Source organism: Stegostoma tigrinum, chromosome 4 (genome assembly GCF_030684315.1).
Source record: "Stegostoma tigrinum isolate sSteTig4 chromosome 4, sSteTig4.hap1, whole genome shotgun sequence".
Classification (NCBI taxonomy): domain Eukaryota; kingdom Metazoa; phylum Chordata; class Chondrichthyes; order Orectolobiformes; family Stegostomatidae; genus Stegostoma; species Stegostoma tigrinum.
The window spans coordinates 44,838,294-44,855,738 of NC_081357.1; the positions used below are offsets into that span (position 1 = coordinate 44,838,294).

At 41.1% G+C, this 17,445-nt stretch overlaps 1 protein-coding gene across 3 annotated transcripts in view; it reads right to left on the reverse strand.

Annotated features, from left to right (window-relative positions):
* map3k5 (mitogen-activated protein kinase kinase kinase 5) overlaps positions 1-17,445 on the reverse strand; it is a 182,896-nt gene that overhangs the window by 108,721 nt on the left and 56,730 nt on the right. For all 3 annotated transcript variants that reach the window (XM_048531149.1, XM_048531151.2, XM_048531150.1), the window contains exons 7-8: positions 11,903-12,073; positions 4,694-4,806 (exon numbers count right to left, since the gene is read on the reverse strand). In XM_048531149.1, the coding sequence (XP_048387106.1) occupies positions 4,694-4,806; positions 11,903-12,073 (284 nt within the window). The remainder of the gene's footprint in view (positions 1-4,693; positions 4,807-11,902; positions 12,074-17,445) is intronic.

Genomic DNA, 17,445 nt, shown 5'->3' on the forward strand with positions numbered 1-17,445 from the left:
AATATTGGTATGTTGTCTTTGCATAGTGAATTTCTGAAAGTGAAGTTGTGGCCCATGAAATGTAGTTAGGTGAATTAATAAAAGAGACTTGTGATAAATATTTAAGAATAGGAAGAAGAATCAATAATGACACACAACTCGTTAAAAAGATGTCATAGGGAAGAGGATTAGGAGGAACAAGTATGTCAGATGGTAAAAGTAAGAGAAGTTGATAGAGACAATAAGGGTAAGGTGGAAGGAGAGACAGACAGTTCTGAAAGCAAATTTCCTACAATTTGATGATCTAACACAAATACAGTGACAGTCAGACACTATGTTTTGATATTTAGGAGAGGACAGCAGGAAGATCTTGTGTGACTACTTAAGTGAAAGGTAATCTGTAAAGACATACCAAGGTGGACTAAATTAGCTGGGGGTCAGTTAGCTTAGTTGGCTGGATAGCTGGTTTGCTATGCAGGGTGACACCAACAGCGCAGGTTGCTTGGCTAAGATCACAATGAAGGTTCCACCTTCTTAACCTGTTCCCTCACCTGAGGTGACCCTCGGGTTAAACCATCACCAGCGCTCTCATTCTAAAGACAGTGCAGCCACCTGGGAGTAGAGTGACGTTTATTACATTAGCTCGGCATGATGTGGATGTGAGGGAGTCAGGTCATAAAATAGCATCCTTATTGGTTGAGCCCAGAAAAAACAAGTGCAAAAGTGATACAAGTCAACAGAAAGCCAAGCAGCTTTTAAGAAGCTAAAGGCAATCCTAATTAACAACTCATTGTTCGCCACCCCTAATTTTTCCAGACCTTTCAAAATGGCAATTGATGCTATTGACTTAGAGCTAGGTGCAGTTTTGATGTATGAAGAGGAATTGGGAACAGAGAAACCTACAGGGTACTGCTCCAAGAAAGTAAACTACTGTCAAAAGTAATATTCTACTGCAATAACTTGGCAATTATTATTAGCTATTCAACATTAAGTCTAATTCAAATGCAATAACAAGAAAGCACTAATTTCCATTGATCATAATCCACTGACCTTCACTGAATATTGCAAAAGTTGAAATGCAAGACAAGTCAAATGTAATCTTTTGTTTCAACCATTTAATGTAAAGATTATTCACACTGCTGGGAAAAATAATTCAATCGTTAATATATTGTTCTGACTGTAAAAATGTTGGAATAAGGCAAAGGTTTAAGAAATGCTCAGATTGTATAAATGTTGTAGGAGGGAGGCTGAATGTGTATGAGTCTTACATGTTGTTGCTTGTAATTTTGTGATGAAACGCATTATCAAAACTTCAAAAGCTGGATGCATGTATAGATTGTATCTTGCATTTTTAAAAAAATTTTGATTGTGGACTGAAATTGGAAAAAGGACTATTTTAAAACTAAGGATTTTAGAAGAATTTATTGCACGTTTTAAAAGTAGGCTACTGACACTCAGTGTAAATTCTGTTTACACTGCTGTTCAACTCCTGGGAGGAGAGGTTTAGTTACAGACAAACTGGCACCAGGTGATGTGTACAAAAGAGAATTGGATGGCAACAAGTAGCTAGTTCATCTGTGGAGTGGTGACCAGTTGTCAAATACACACTGGCTCCCAGATAGCTGAACAGCTTCTGGCTATGAATGAGACAGCCACAAGCCATCAGACATTTCTTGAATAGAGATATTAATAGTTGCCAATGCTGGAGTCAGAGATAACAGTGTGGAGCTGGAGGTACACAGCAGGTCACGCAGCATCAGAGGAGCAGGCAAGTTGATGTTTCGGGTTGGGACCCTTCTTCAGAAAAATTCTTCAGACCTTCTTGAATAGGTGTGTCCTCTTTCTGCAGTAAAAAGAACACCTAAAGCCTAAAGAAAGCCAGTTTATTTTCCCCCACTAGTTGCTATAAACTGTTTCTTCCAACCAATAAGTCAGATAGACCTTGTAATTTCTGAGCCAAATTATTCTGTTCTTCCTGAACACAGGGAGAATGAAAGAGGGTGAGAACACACAATGGACAGAACGAGAAGGGGAGAGAGAGAAAAAGAGAGACAGAATAAGACAGAGAGAGAGAAAAAGTGAGAGAAAGAGAAAAAGAAACAGCAAGTCCTGACAAGCCAAAAAGGATCATCCCAGCAAAACCTGTAGATAATAGGGAACATTGAACCGTCTTACCTGTTTCTCCCTTCACCACAACACTAATGTTTGTGCGATGTAACAAAGCGTGGAGCTGGATGAACACAGCAGGTCAAGCAGCATCTTATGAGCACAAAAGCTGACGTTTCGGGCCTAGACCCTTCATCAGAATTTTCTGCTGAAGGGTCCAGGCCCGAAACGTCAGCTTTTGTGCTCCTAAGATGCTGCTTGGCCTGCTGTTATCATCCAGATCTACACTTTGTTACCTCGGATTCTCCAGCATCTGCAGTTCCCATTATCGTTAATGTTTGTGCGTCTATCCTTGTGTGTGTGCGCAGGAGAAATTTTCAAAAATGTTAACTGGTTGCGTCAGATTTCAAAAGATTCATAATTGTTTACCTAAAGCTAGAACCTACTTATCTCTAATAAGGTGTCATCTTTGTGGAGTCAGGAATATGGTCTGTGCTTTCTGTCGACCCAAGTTTAAAAGACAGGTAAATTGGGGAATTCTATGTTCTTTCATAAAATCTTTAACTGTCGTAACAACTCCAGGAAAAATGGAGTTTGATTTCCAGCACGCTACCCCAGTGAGGTGCAACACCATTCAAGTCAAGTGCCAACTGATTTGGAACTTTAACATCCCTAGATCATAAACCTGGAATCATCTCCAAACAACGATGTGTTGTAGCGATGTTATACGGTCTGCGTCAGTTAAGAAAGCAAGTTACGGTAACATCTCAAGGCCAATTATTTGATGCTCCATCTTTTTTGTTAAATGATAGCTGTAGTTCTAAAATATATTTGAAAAACTGTCATTCCGTTCCTTCTTAAATGACAGGCAAGCATGTTAAATGGTCGCCTCGACAGCAAAGGAAACTTGCTGAATTATCTGCCAATCAGTTCATATAAAGATTTATCTAGTTAGCGTATATTACAATTAACTTGATATGTAACCAGCAATTAGTACAGAATCAATATGATAGTGCACTCTTTTCTCAGATTTTGTTGAATTTGGTACAAAGGTCTGTGAATACACTTTAGGCCCAGATCACTAAAGCAAATGATTCAGACGTTTGTTATAGGCAGCAAACCAGGACATTCTGAAATTGACATGGTCCGAAATTGTGCTTTGAAGGGAAATCTGATGTTGAAAATTACAACCAAAGATTGGTCAACCCAATTTACATTATTCACTCAAAAAAAAACGATGCAATGTGCAATGTCAGCATTTAATATGTTTGGTACTTTTATTCTTCGTTATACACCCAACTTTAAACCATGTTGGAACCTGATTGACTTCCACTATAAAACAGATTCACCATTGACGATATTTTCAAAGAATGTAAACCTAGCAAACAGCAAGACTGGAGTGTGATACAGAAGTATATTAATGAATTGAACAGTTGAGAACCAACTTCAGACAAACAACAATTTCACTGAATTCAATGAAAGGGAAATCCATCATGGTATAAAATGGGTGGTCTCTGCCCCACTGCCTATTTGGAATCACCAAAGTTAAACTTGATCCCTAACATAACAATACTTAAGACTGAGGAGGTGGTTTAGACAGGGGGTATGAGTTTATATGCTCAGTGTCTGCATACAGTTGCTAACATTTTGTGCTGATTCAAAAACAAACAAGACAACCTGTCACTCTTCATTACTTCCTCTTTCCGCGGTTGTGGTCGAAAAAATTTATTTTTAATTTTGCAGATGCATCTTAGATCCAACTGAAACCAAGCCCTCACAAGCCTGAAGCAGATGCATATTTGAAATGCTTCTGTAAGCTGCAGCTCAAATTCCCTGGAGGAGGGTGCACAGGAACGTGAGTGGACACCCCTCCCTAGCTAATTCTGCAGCAGGTTCTTGTGTACACATTGGAACCCTGGATACTATATTCCCATTGGAGCTCAGCTGAAGTAGGCATGGGTTCAGCCTGGGGAAACTCTTCACAGCTGAGCTCATTTGACACCCGTTTCTCCTCAGGAGAAAACTATTTTTTGTCTTTATACCTTGCTGATCGAAAAGGTTTGGAGCTCCCTCCATTGGGCATACAATGTGTGTTCTAATTTTCAAGTATTGCACTAGGATGGGCACCTCTTCAGGTTCAGGCCACTCATTCTAATGGTTATGATGGCCTGATCCCAGAATGTGGATGGAGAGAATGGTTCCTCCAGCAGGTGGTAGGGAAGGCTGCCACACCACTTAAAACTTAGACCCCAGAATTCCAGTACCACTGGGTTGGCTAATGAAAGATTATGGCAGCTGCTGAAATGGCAGACCAATTATCTGTTTAGGCATTTCCAGATGACAAAATGTCAATGATTCAAGGTGACACTTAATTACACAGAAATTTGGGAGATTACCCAGTCTTGAAACAATCGTCCCACTGAAGAGTGCGAGATGTTGCACTCCAAGTGTAAAATGAGCAAACAAATTGGGAACAAGTTCTGGAGAAAAAAAAACTTCAGCTACTCCTCTATGTCATAATGGATTTGATTTTTAAGTCAGTTTTTAATACTTCTTTATGTAACCAGGGTTTAAACAACACTTTTATAGTCAAGGTAAAACAAATTACCTGTTTTGTGCAGTTCAAAGGATGTGTCAAACTGATGTCCTGCTGCGAGGAGTAGAACAGCTAAATTTATTCCAGAATGTACCGTTGGCTCAGATTCAAAAGCCTTTCCATACCTTAAGCAGAAGATCCAACGTTAATGAAGATTTACATGTTCAGGTGGCCACCTTTTACTGTAAGTTAATTGCATGAATAAACACCTAAGTATTTATTGAAATCAGTGAACATAACTAATGTAATATGAGCCAGCCCAGATAGGAGTAACTGGAATAAAAAACGTCAGTGTTTATTTAGGAGATCCGATTAGGAAGTAATCACTGCAAATTCATTATAAAGCATCAAAAAAGTAAGGTCTCAGCAGTACGGAAATTTGAATCAAAGAAGAATCCTGGTATTTCAGTACCCAAAAGAGAATCAGGAAGCATTTCCGCGTTGGATAGGTTATATGGGCACATGCTTATCTTCCTGCTCAGTCACCCAAGCCACCAGTCTCATCAATCTCACTGAAGAGTGCTGAGGTATACCCACGGAGAGATTAAATATTTAAGGGGTGACTGAACAAAGAAATGTTTATTCTTCCACCTGTTAAAGGTGTTCTTAGAAGATACTCAGACTGTACATTTCAACCTGTGGTTACCATAATGCCTACGTCACTAAACCAATGGAGAAGGTAAAATTGTACAACTTAGCTCATTTCTCATATTCCTCAGTTGGACTCTAATGCTTCAAGAAACATGTGTATGTTCAACTACAGACCGAATGCTAAGTTCATCACATTAGTAATGACAGCTGAATTCGGAAAGTGGCACAGTAGATACACGTTGCAAGTTGAAGAATCAGGAAACTATAGCACAATTGTCAACTTTCACAAAAGACCAGACAAATGGTTTGCGTTTTCAGTTTGCAAGTGAAAGTAGTCAGGAACATATCTTGTAATATAGTAATTATACAGTGCTCAGTGGGGAAAATTAAAATAAATTCAACATTTTACAATTTTCTCTGCAATTCCAATGGCAACAGCGAATACATTAATTTATTGTGTCATCACTGTGTAAAGAGCTTAACATACAATTTCAGTCAAAATTACATTAGTAAAAGGTACTTGTCCAAGGTGATGAGCTACAGCGTCTTATTTTGAAAGTGGGTGTTTCGTTTTCTTTTCCCCTTTGGGTGAAACTTTCCTCTCCTTAGAAGTGGAACGAAAGGTGGCAGAAAGGGCAAATAATTGGATGGATGAGAATCAAGTAGATTGACTATTGCCTGCTGAAGTCCAGGTGTGAGGCATTCAAGTCAAATGATCCTGACCGTTACAGGAAATCGAGATTCGACTTCTAAAAGGCCATTAGAGATGCCAAGAGGCAACACCGGGCTGAGCTAGAGACCCAAACTAACCACACAGACACTCACGGTCCATGGCAAGACCTAATAGGCTACAAAGTGAAACAGAACAGAATAGCGGATAATGCATTTTATGCTCATTTTGAACAGAAGGTCAGTGAAACATCTGCCCAACAGTCTCAGATGCATCTGTTCCCTCAGTCACCACTGCAGATATCAGGTCGGCCTTTTTGACAGTGAACCCACAGAAAGGGAATGCCCCGGATGGAGGCACTGGCAATGAATTCAGATCCCATGTGGCCCAGTGGCAGGTGTATTTACTGACACCTTTAAACTCACCTTCATACAATCTGAAGTTTCCACCTGCTCCAATAAGACCACCATCTTCCTGGTACCAAAGAAAACACATGCAATGTGCTTCAATGACTACCCCCGGTGGCAGTGACCTCCATAATTATGAAGTGCTTTGAGAGGTTATTCATGGCTCACATCAATTCTAACCTCCCAGTGCACCTTGGTCCATTACTATTTGCTTACCTTTGCACCAGGTCCTTGGCAGACATTATCTCCCTGGCCCTATACTCATTCCTGCCTCATCTGGATGACGACGATATGTACGTCAAGCTCTTACCTACTGACGGCAGCTCTACCTTCAACACTATAATTCCAACCAAACTAATGTCCAAACTCCAAGCCCTAGGTCTCTCTTCTCTACACTCTGCAACTGGATCCTCGACTTCATGATCCACAGAATGCAAATCTGCGAGGACAGGCAACAACACTTCCACCACAATGATTCTCAACACCAGGCTGCTTACTCAGCCCCTTATTGTATTCCTTATTCACTCACGTCTGTGTGGGAAAATGTCATCCAAACTCCATCTACAATGTTTGCTGAAGTTATGATAATTATTATAGGTCAGATCTCAAACAATGACGAGACAAAATACAGGGAAGAGAGTGCTTGGTGGGTGGCATGGCGTAAAGATACAAATCTCTCCCTCAACGTCAGCAAAGCTAAAGTGCTGGTCATTGATTTCAGAAAGCAAAGTGGGGGAGGGGCACGCCCCTGTCTTCATGGTGGAGATGGTCGAGAGTGTTAAGTTCCTGGGAGCGATGATCACCAACAACTTGTCCTGGTCCACCCATGTTGACACTACAGTCAAGGGAGCACAGCAATGACTCTACTTCCTCAGGAGGCTAAGGAAATCCAGCATGTCCATACAGGCTCTTACCAGTTTTTAAAGATGCAGCATAGAAAGCATTCTATCCAGATGCATCACAGCTTGGTATGGCAAATACTCAGCCCAGGATCATAAGAAACTGAATGAGTTGTGAACATAGCCCAGTCCATCATGCAAACCAACCTTACATTCATTGACAATAAAATGTGGAGCTGGGCGAACACTGCAGGCCAAGCAGCATCTTAGGACATCCATTGACTCCATCTACATTTCTTGCTGTCTCAGGAAGACAGCTAACATAATCAAAGACCAATTCCCACCCCAGTTAGGGGTCAGGCAGAAGATACAAAACCTTAAAAGCACATACCCTCAGGGTCAACACCAGCTTATTTCCTGTCGTTATTAGACTTTTGACCAGACCCCTCAAATTTTAAATTTATTTTGATCTTGCTCTTCGTGCACCTTCTCTGCAGCCAGAACATTACACTCTTCACTTTGTTCTGTTATCCACTTTGTATGAAAAGATCTGCCTGTACTACCTGTAAAACAAAACTTTTCACTGTACCCAGCTACATGTGACAATAATAAATCAAATCAAAGACTACTCTCTTTCTGGTACCTCAGGAATAAAGTCCTGGGCAGGTAGGCCCATAGTCAACCTTTTTGATCCTTAAGTGGTCAAACAGTGACTAATTCAGGACCTCAGCCTGAACCCATTAACTGTGTTCCTAGTAGGTAAGAAAATTGGCAACCTTCCTGATTACTACAGTGGGATGAGCTGCCTGCCTCATTGAAAATGGGAGCCTCAATTTGTTCCAGTGTAGGGGCAATCCGGGTTGCTGAAAGCTAGCTCCTTGCTCTCATCCCCCATTCTCCTGGCTGACAGTCCTCATGACCTCCATGATGCAAGCCCCACCATAAAAATGACATAACACCTCACTGCTGCTGTGTACCCAGCAGCCTGGGCCTTCAAAGTGGGGCAGGTCCTCACAATAGGTGCCAGCCTCCGAATGGCTGCCAGCCACCTCTGTCCAAGGAAGGGGTAAGAAGTCTGCTGGTCACAAATGAAGCTGATCCAGCCAGTTTTCCTGCATGCAGCTGCAGAGTATCTCAAAAACATTCAGACAAGAATAAGAAAAAGTCCTGGTCTTGCTCTGAGCACATTTTCCTTTTTTCCCAGCTGAAATGACTATGAACAAGTGTATCTTAACCCAGTTTTCTTTGATGAAGCAGGTTTACCCTCAAGTCTAAATGTAAGACTTTAAAAAATTACATAACAATGGACTTCTATTCCTATTTCAAGTAGCTAGCTACATTTGATAGATTTAGTATTTGTTATAAAATTAATTTGGTCAAATAACCTCCTTCTGTGCGTGATGATTATATGACAGAACCCTATAGCTAGTGTCATGACCTTCACCATTTTTGGTTTGAAACTGTGAACTGTGAGCTGAGACCATAGCTTGGCCTTTGGACTGTAAGCAGCAGCTTGTTTGAAAAGAAAACAAACAAGCTGATAGTTGTTTGAGAGGCCAGGCCAAAAAGTTAATTGCAGATTGATTTTTGTCTAAAATATTCTATCGACATCTTGACTCTGGACAGACATTATGTTCAGGTAGACAGCAGATGTTTGAATGTTAACTAAGGCCTCACAGAGAGTTATGTGTCAGTTTAATGAAAAAAAAAGGTTGAAAAAAAAACAGAAAGAGAAACTAATGTGTGCACCTGTTTTGAACTGTGTGTTTTAGTCAGAAGGATTGTAGCTGACAAAGCTACAGGACTGAGGTTTGGTGTTGCCTGGTTATCGTCCTTTTATCAACTCATTGAAAGTTCACAAAATAGAATCTCAGTTATGATAATTAAATGCATATTCCTCAAAGCCTACTGGAAGCTATTTGCAATGATCACTGTCTTCAGAAATAAAGGAAGATGCAACCAATGATTCTAGACAATGTGGATACAGCTTAAGTGAATGGGCCAGTTACAATTCATTGATTTTCCTTTTGATTTCTTCCTTAACTATGTCTGTCTGTCTTTATGAGAGTGGAGACTGGAATCAAAGAAGATTAAGTATTTTTCTCTCTTGGTAAGTGGGCATTGCTGGCTGGGCCAACATTTATTGCTCGTCCCTCGATGCCCTTTAGAGGGTAATGGTGAGATGCTTTGTTGACTTGCTGCAGTCCATGTGCTCCAGGTGGATTCACAATAATGTTAGGAAGGAAATTCCAGGATTTTGTCCCAACGACAGTTAAGGGAACAATGACATATTTCTAAGTCTGGATGGGGAGTGGTTTGGAGGGGAACTTGTAGGTGGTAGTGTTCCCATATACCTGCTGCTCTTGTCCTTCCAGATGGAAATGATTGTGGGTTTAGAAGAGACTTTTTAAGGATCTTTGGTGGATTTCTGCAGTACATCTTGTAGATAGTACACAATGTTGCTACTGAATGTCAGTGGTGGAGGAAGTTAATGCTTGTGGGTGTAGTGCCAATCAAGTGGGCTGCTTTATCCTAGATGGCGTTAAGCTTCTCAAATATTGTTGGAGCTGCACCTATTCAACCAAGTGGGGAGTATTCCATCTCACTCCTGAGTTGTGCCCTGTAGATGGTGGACCGGATTATTCTGTAGCCATTAATCAGTTTATCTGTTGTTTAATTGCATTTTGCTAAAGTTATTGTGTTGTAGCGACCCATGATTGATGTTGACAAGATAGCCACCTAGGGCTTTTAAAGTTGACACAAGATGGCTGAAAAGGGTTAGAAGCTACATTTACCAGATGAGCACAACTAGACTTGTCGTCTCCAGACAGAGTAATTGGATAAGATAATGAAAGGTTCAGGGTTGTGGGGGTGGGGCAGTGGTGATGTAAGAGGGTGACATGAAAAGAAACATTTGGGGATTTACTTGGGTTTCTCTAAACAGGCAGTTTTAAACATACAAGTTATTTACAAGGGATATTTTTGAAAGACCGAGTTAAGTCACCGTTCTAAGTTTGTTATTTAGTAAAAAGGAAAAGGAAAAATCTGATCCTGCAGTATTCTAAACTTTTTAAATAATAGTAAGTTATGAGTAGCCAACCACAGATAACCGTAAGAAAAAAATTAGTAATGGAAACCGTTTAGAATAGAAATAGTAAAAGGTTCATTTAAGAACTGAACTCTGGTTGCAAATTCAGTTATAGTATGAGAATAACTGGGTTTGTAATTGCAACTGCAAGTCAGAAGGATTGTCTATTTGATCTTTCAGGCTGAAGTAAGAGAGCGATTGTTCCTAATTTGCCAGCAATGTCTCAGAATTGTAGCACTTTATATTAATTTTAAAGCTTTCATAACATTTGGCAGAAATTAATATCCTTCCTAATCTTCCATTCTAACATTAGGAGCGAAATTGAAAGCGTTCTTAGTGATAAACAAGTATTTAGGTTATTGGCAAATAATGTGGTGCAGCTGACAAATGACAGGGAAGGATTATCATTGTTAGAAGCATTGTAAGAGCCCAAAGGGAGATGATGGAGCTATCCAGTAAAATCATAAGATTATGGGAGGATATAGAGCTGTTCCCAAAGTTGTCCGTCATTGACTGTATTTTGGATGTATAGATTAGGTGTATGTGACTAACAGTGACATCAGTAGTGTATGTAATAACAATAACGAAAAAGCTAAAAAAAAATTGTTGTATTCAGCTGGGGGCATTTAGAACTTCATTGACCTCTTCTGTAATCTGAGCTGTATTTAAGAGGGCAACTGGGCCCCAAGTGAGAGCCAGATTTCAGCTGTCTCTGGTCTTTCACACATGTGTAGTAAGAGAGCTCAGAAAAAAGATGGCACAGTGGTTAACACTGTTGCCTTACAGCACCAGAAACCCAGGATTGATTCCACCCTTGGTCAACTGTTTGCACACTCTTCCCGTGTCTGCATGGCTTTCCGCTGGGTGCTCTGGCTTCCTCCCACAGTCCAAACATGTGCATGTTAGGTGGATTGGCCAGGCTAAATTGCCCGGTGTAAAGGGATGTACAGGCCAGGAAGACCAGCTATAGAAAATGCAGGGTTACAGGGAGAGGGGAGGAAAAAAGGATGGGTCCGGGTGGGATACTCTTCAGATGGGCTGCAGTGCCTGCTTCTACTCTGGAAGGATTCTGTGATTCTACAAATTGTTTGAACTGCTGAATACAGAACTTAAGGCTCCTCTTTGATATTTCTCCCTCCAATATACTGTACTATTTATAAATTGTTAACTATTTTGTGTACGCTATAAATTTCACAAAATCTGGAACTGGTTATTCAAAAAATATTTGTTTAGAAACCAGTTCGGCAATTTTGAGGGTCATTGAGTATTTTCATTTTACTGAGTTGAGAATAAAGGGATAGGGCTACAATCTGTCTCAATGTCATACTACAGCAATACAAAACCACAAAGTGAACAAGGTGCTCATTTTACACAAGGAGATCACTGTAGATTGATCATGTCATTTGCAAGAAACATAAGGAGGATGATTATTGAATGAAACTATCAGAATAGCAAAGAGAAATAACTTCCTTCTTCTCTACATTCTGCTTGAAAGTAAGGTTGATGGTAATTTTTTTGCAATCTGGTCAGGAAAGAATTCACAGAGTTATTAATCTGCCTTCATCACAAAAATGGAGTTCAAACAACATATCTCTATGTTCTAGGTAATATGGAGTGAATGCTTACCAATAAGCACCATTATCTCGGCTTTCAGTGTCCTGGAAGCCAGAGTCCAGAAACATGTCCTTATAGATTCGGCCCAAGAGACAGTAAATATCAGATGGCACTTGCTCTTCTGACTGCACCATTGGTAACAATATTGCAATGGCATTTTGTCGGTCACCTGCAAGGTTTCTCCTAAGAATAATGGACATGAAGTTATATGGTCTGAATGCAAAATTTCTAACATGCGTTTGGAATCACTAACTCAAAAATGGCACAATTTGCCCAATATACCACATTACCCGAAGTTACAACTCTTAAGCAGTCTCAATAGGAATCAGTGGTTTATTAGAATTTCAAACCTTTTGGGGGTGGATGAGGAAGAGACAAAGTGTGAGGGAGAAAGAGAGAGAGAGAGACAGAGAGAGAGAGAGAGAGAGAGAAAATGAATGAAAGGGAGGGAGAGCGAGCACGAGAGAGCAGGAAGGGAGGGACAGCGAGCATGAGAGAGGAGGAGCGAGAGCACAAGAAAGAAAGAATGCAAGAAAGCAAAAAAAGGACCTCTGTCTCTACTATCTTCCAGTGGTTAAGCTGGTAATGGTAAATGCATGGGATATATTGTCACTGGTTGCTGGTTATATCATTAAATTCAGGCATAAACAGAGTTAAGTTTTTGCGAGCAAAAATTATGGTAGAAGCACTGCGCAATCTGATATTTTCTAGACAATGAGATCAGCCAGAGAGACTGGAATAGCCTTTTGTCATCTTGCACATTCTTATGTTGCTATGCAGAATTTGCTCTGTGTGGGCATGCCTTAAGGTCCCAAGCATCTTTTCAGCCTGCCTTGCCTGCTTGAGCTCTTGCACTTATAAAAGACACCAGTAAGTAAAACATCCATTTGTTGGGTGAGGACTTGCAGACAAGTCCAAAATGAGACAGCACGTCATGGTTGAATATCGGGAAGGAGGAGCCGACGCATTGAGTATACAATTTTTGGGGCTGGAGAAAGGGAATCATCTTATGTGCCAGCTTTGAGAGTAAAGCAATACAGAGCCAGAACAGATGGACCATTAATGCTCAGCCTCTGCTGTCGTGATTTGCCAGCACATAGATATACAGCATGAAACCAGGTGTTTTGGTTCAACTCGTCCATGCCAATCAGATATCCTAAATTAAACTAGTCCCCTTTGCCAGCATTTGGCCCATATTGCTCTAAACCTTTCCCATTCATATACCCTTCCAGGTGCCTTGTACATATTGTAATTGTACCCACCTTGACCACCTCCACTGGCAGCTCATTCCATACACGCGCCATGCTGCATGAAAACATTACCTGTTAGGTCCCTTTTAAATCTTGCTCCTCTCATCTTACGCTTATGCCATTCCAGTTTTGGACTCTAATACCCTTGTCTATTTACCCTATCCGCAACACCCATGATTTTACAAACTTCTATAAAGTCACCCCGCAGCATCCGACACTCCAGGGAAAATAGACCCAGCTTATTCAGCCTATCCTTTATAGCTCAAACCCACCAACCCTGGCAACATTCGTGTAAATCTTTTCTGAGCCCTTTCTAAAGTTTCACAACCTTCTTCCTATAGCAGCGAGACCAGAACTGAATACAGTATTCCAAAAATGGGCCTAACCAATGTCCTGTATAGCTGCAACGTGACCTCCCAACTCCTATACTCAAGGCACTGACCAATTGTTTACCAAAAAAAATCACATCGTCATGAGCCAAGTTGTGTAAGAATATATTAGCAAAGACATTTTCTGTAGCATTATTTTGTCATATGGTTCACATATTGGTCGCACTTGTTTTGCAATTGCACAAGTGGAGCTAAAAATGTAACTAATGACACACAGTCCTTGGGCGGCCAGCAAATTTTACTACCATGAAATTTACATACTGCTGTAACAGATGACCTCACTTGGTCTCTGGCTTTTTGCCAGATCATGAAGATAGTGGCAACTGATCAGAGAGAAAACAAACACAGAATGCCCTGATCTCTGTCTCCCAACAAAAAGAATTCAGCTACCATGAAACTAAACAAGGTGTGGACGATGATTTCTTTCAAAAACAGAAAAACACCTATTTATTTCTTGCTTGCAAGAATTTGGTTTAAACATCCTGCAATCTCTTGCCAAGACTTTACTCACTATGGGACAAAACAAGGCACTGTACATGTAAACCATACTGTTCTTTTAGGGTTGTGCCCAATAAAGTTATTTTACTTCATACAAGTTTTCATTTGGTCAGCAAGTTAGCACTTGGATGCTTGCCACCCACAATATGAGACACTTTTCGTAGCAGGATTGAGACAATATCAGAGGACTGTCGCATACAATAGACTCAAGAAAAACCAATTATAACCAAAAGTTAATAAAATGTGAGGCTGGATGAACACAGCAGGCCAAGCAGCATCTCAGGAGCACAAAAGCTGACGTTTCGGGCCTAGACCCTTCATCAGAGAGGGGGATGGGGTGAGGGCTCTGGAATAAATAGGGAGAGAGGGGGAGGCGGACCGAAGATGGAGAGAAAAGAAGATAGGTGGAGAGAGTATAGGTGGGGAGGTAGGGAGGGGATAGGTCAGTCCAGGGAAGACGGACAGGTCAAGGAGGTGGGATGAGGTTAGTAGGTAGATGGGGGTGCGGCTTGGGGTGGGAGGAAGGGATGGGTGAGAGGAAGAACAGGTTAGGGAGGCAGAGACAGGTTGGACTGGTTTTGGGATGCAGCGGGTGGAGGGGAAGAGCTGGGCTGGTTGTGTGGTGCAGTGGGGGGAGGGGACGAACTGGGCTGGTTTAGGGATGCAGTTGGGGAAGGGGAGATTTTGAAACTGGTGAAGTCCACATTGATACCATTAGGCTGCAGGGTTCCCAGGTGGAATATGAGTTGCTGTTCCTGCAACCTTCGGGTGGCATCATTGTGGCTCTGCAGGAGGCCCATGATGGACATAACCAAAAGTTAGTTGTGGGAAGTAGGCTTGAAATGATGCAGAATTCTCAACCCTAAACTAACAAAACTATAAAAGTATGAACTGCAGATCTATGTTTGATTACAAAATGATTTCCAGGTCCATTATTCTTGAAAACCATTCATTGTTTTACAGTTAGTCAATTCTGCCAAAATGTACAGTAAAATAAGTAGGGAAAACTAAAGGCTGCTTTTCACGGCATGCAGCTCATTGACCCAAGGCAGACGCAATAAAAGTCACAACTTTACATGTGCCTTCAACAAAAAGGTAGCAATTAATTAATGAGTTGATCTAAATTTAGCCTGCATACACTCAAAATTTAAATAACCTGTACACTTATAAAGTGGAAATTGCAAAATATACAAAAACTAAAAAGTAAAACCAGTAAGGACGAAATGCGTGTTGCCTAACAACTGTCAACAATATTTGCAGCTATAAATTCCCAGATTGCTGATTGCTTTGCTGTATTTATAACCAACATTGTTTATTTATTTATATTTATAGTCAACATTGTACAAAATCTCACAGCAACTTCTGATGTCCACACCATGTGATTAACAGGAAAATCTCAACGTTGCTGTCAATGATTCCCTTTTCCTCCACAGGGTGAGATGATGCAGTCTTCGTATTTGCAAATGATGCTGAATCGATGATAGAGTCAGAGATGTACAGCATGGAAACAGACCTTTCGGTCCAACTCATCCATGTTTACAGATATCCTAAATTAATCTCGTCTCATTTTCCAGCATTTGGCCCATATTCCTCTAAACGTTTCCTATTCATATTACCAACCAGATGCCTTTTAAATGTTGTAATCACACCACCTCTATAACTCTGGCAGCTTATTCCATGGATTCAAAACCCTTGTGTGAAAAAGTGGTCCCTCTGAAATCTTCCCCCTCACCTTAAATTTATGTTCTCCAGTTTTAGACTTCCCTAACCTGGGAAATAACCTTGCCTATTCAGCCTATCCATGCCCTTCATGAGTTTATAAATCTCTATAAAGTCATTCCTCAGCCTCCAATGCTCCAAGAAGAAAAGCCTCTGTCCGCAGCTCAAACCCTCCAATCCCAGCAACAATCTTTCAAGTCTTTTCTGCACCCTTTCAAGTGCAACATCAGCTTTCCCATACCAAGGAGACTAGAACTGAATGCCACTTTCCAAAAATGGCTTAACCATTGTCCTGTACAAACGTAACATGACATCCCGACTCCCACACTTAATGCATTGACCGATGAAGGCAAGCATACAGTGACTCAGTGATTAGCACGGCAGCCTCACAGCACTAGGCACCAGGTTTGATTCCACCCTCGGGTATCTGTCCGTGTGGAGTTTGTACATTCTCCCCGTGTCTGTGTGAGTTTCCTCCTGCCACAATCCAAAGATGTGCAAGTTAGGTGAATTGGCCAAGTTAAATTGCCCACAGTGTTCAGGGATATGCTAGCTAGGTGGCTTAGCCTGAGAGGAAATGTTGGCTTACAGGGATAGGGTAGGGTGGGGGGACTAGGTTGGATGCTCTTTGGAGGGTTGTTGTGGACTCAGTGGGCCAAATGGCCTGTTTTCATGCTGTAGGGATTCTACGTACCAAATGCCTTCTTTATTACTGTGTCTACCTGCAATTCTATTTTCAAGGAACTAAGAACCTGCACCCACTGTCTCTTTGTTTGGCAGCACTCCCTCGGACCTTACCACTAAGTGTACAAGCCCTGCCTGCTTTGCCTTACCAAAAAGGCAGCACCGCACGTTTCTGTAAATTAACTCCATCTGCCACTTGTCAGTCATTGGCCCTTCTGATCGAGGTCCCTTTGCACTCAGATAACCTAATTCATAGTCCACTATACCATCAATTTTGATGTCATCTATAAACTAATTAACACACCTTCTATATTCACATCCAAATCAGTTATATAAATAACAAAAAGCAGAGCACTCAGCACCGATCCTTGCAGCACACTGCTGGTCACGGGCCTCCAGTCTGAAAAGCAACCCTCCACCCTTTGTCTCCTACCTTCAAGCCAATTTTATATCCAAGTGGCTAGCTCCCCCTGGACTCAATGTGATCAAACCTTGTTAGCTAGTTCACCACATGGAACCCCTCAAGAGCCTTGCTGAAGTCCATACAGACAATGTATACTGCTCTGCCTTCAATCTTCTTTGTCATTTTTTCAAAGTGCTTGATTAAGTTAATGAGACATGACGTCCCACGCAAAACCATGGTGACTATCTCTAATCAGTCATTACCCTTCCAAATACATGCAAATCCTGTCCCTAAGAATCTCTTCCTGATATCAGGCTCCCAGAAAAGACATTATTCCTGGAAGATATTTTCAATTTCACTCATGGGACATGGGTGTCATTGGCGAGACCCACACTTAGTACCCATCCCTAACTGCCCTTGAGAAAGTGGTGATAAACATCTTTCTTGAACTGTTATACCCTGGTGAGCTGTTTAATAAAAAGTCAATATATTCGTCATTAGTGCCAATTTGAGGGAATCAATACATGAATGACAAGTCTAATTTAAAAGGGGATCAGGAAATCTTTACAGCCAAGCCTGCGGTTTAATTTATCTGATGATTGTGGATCTGAA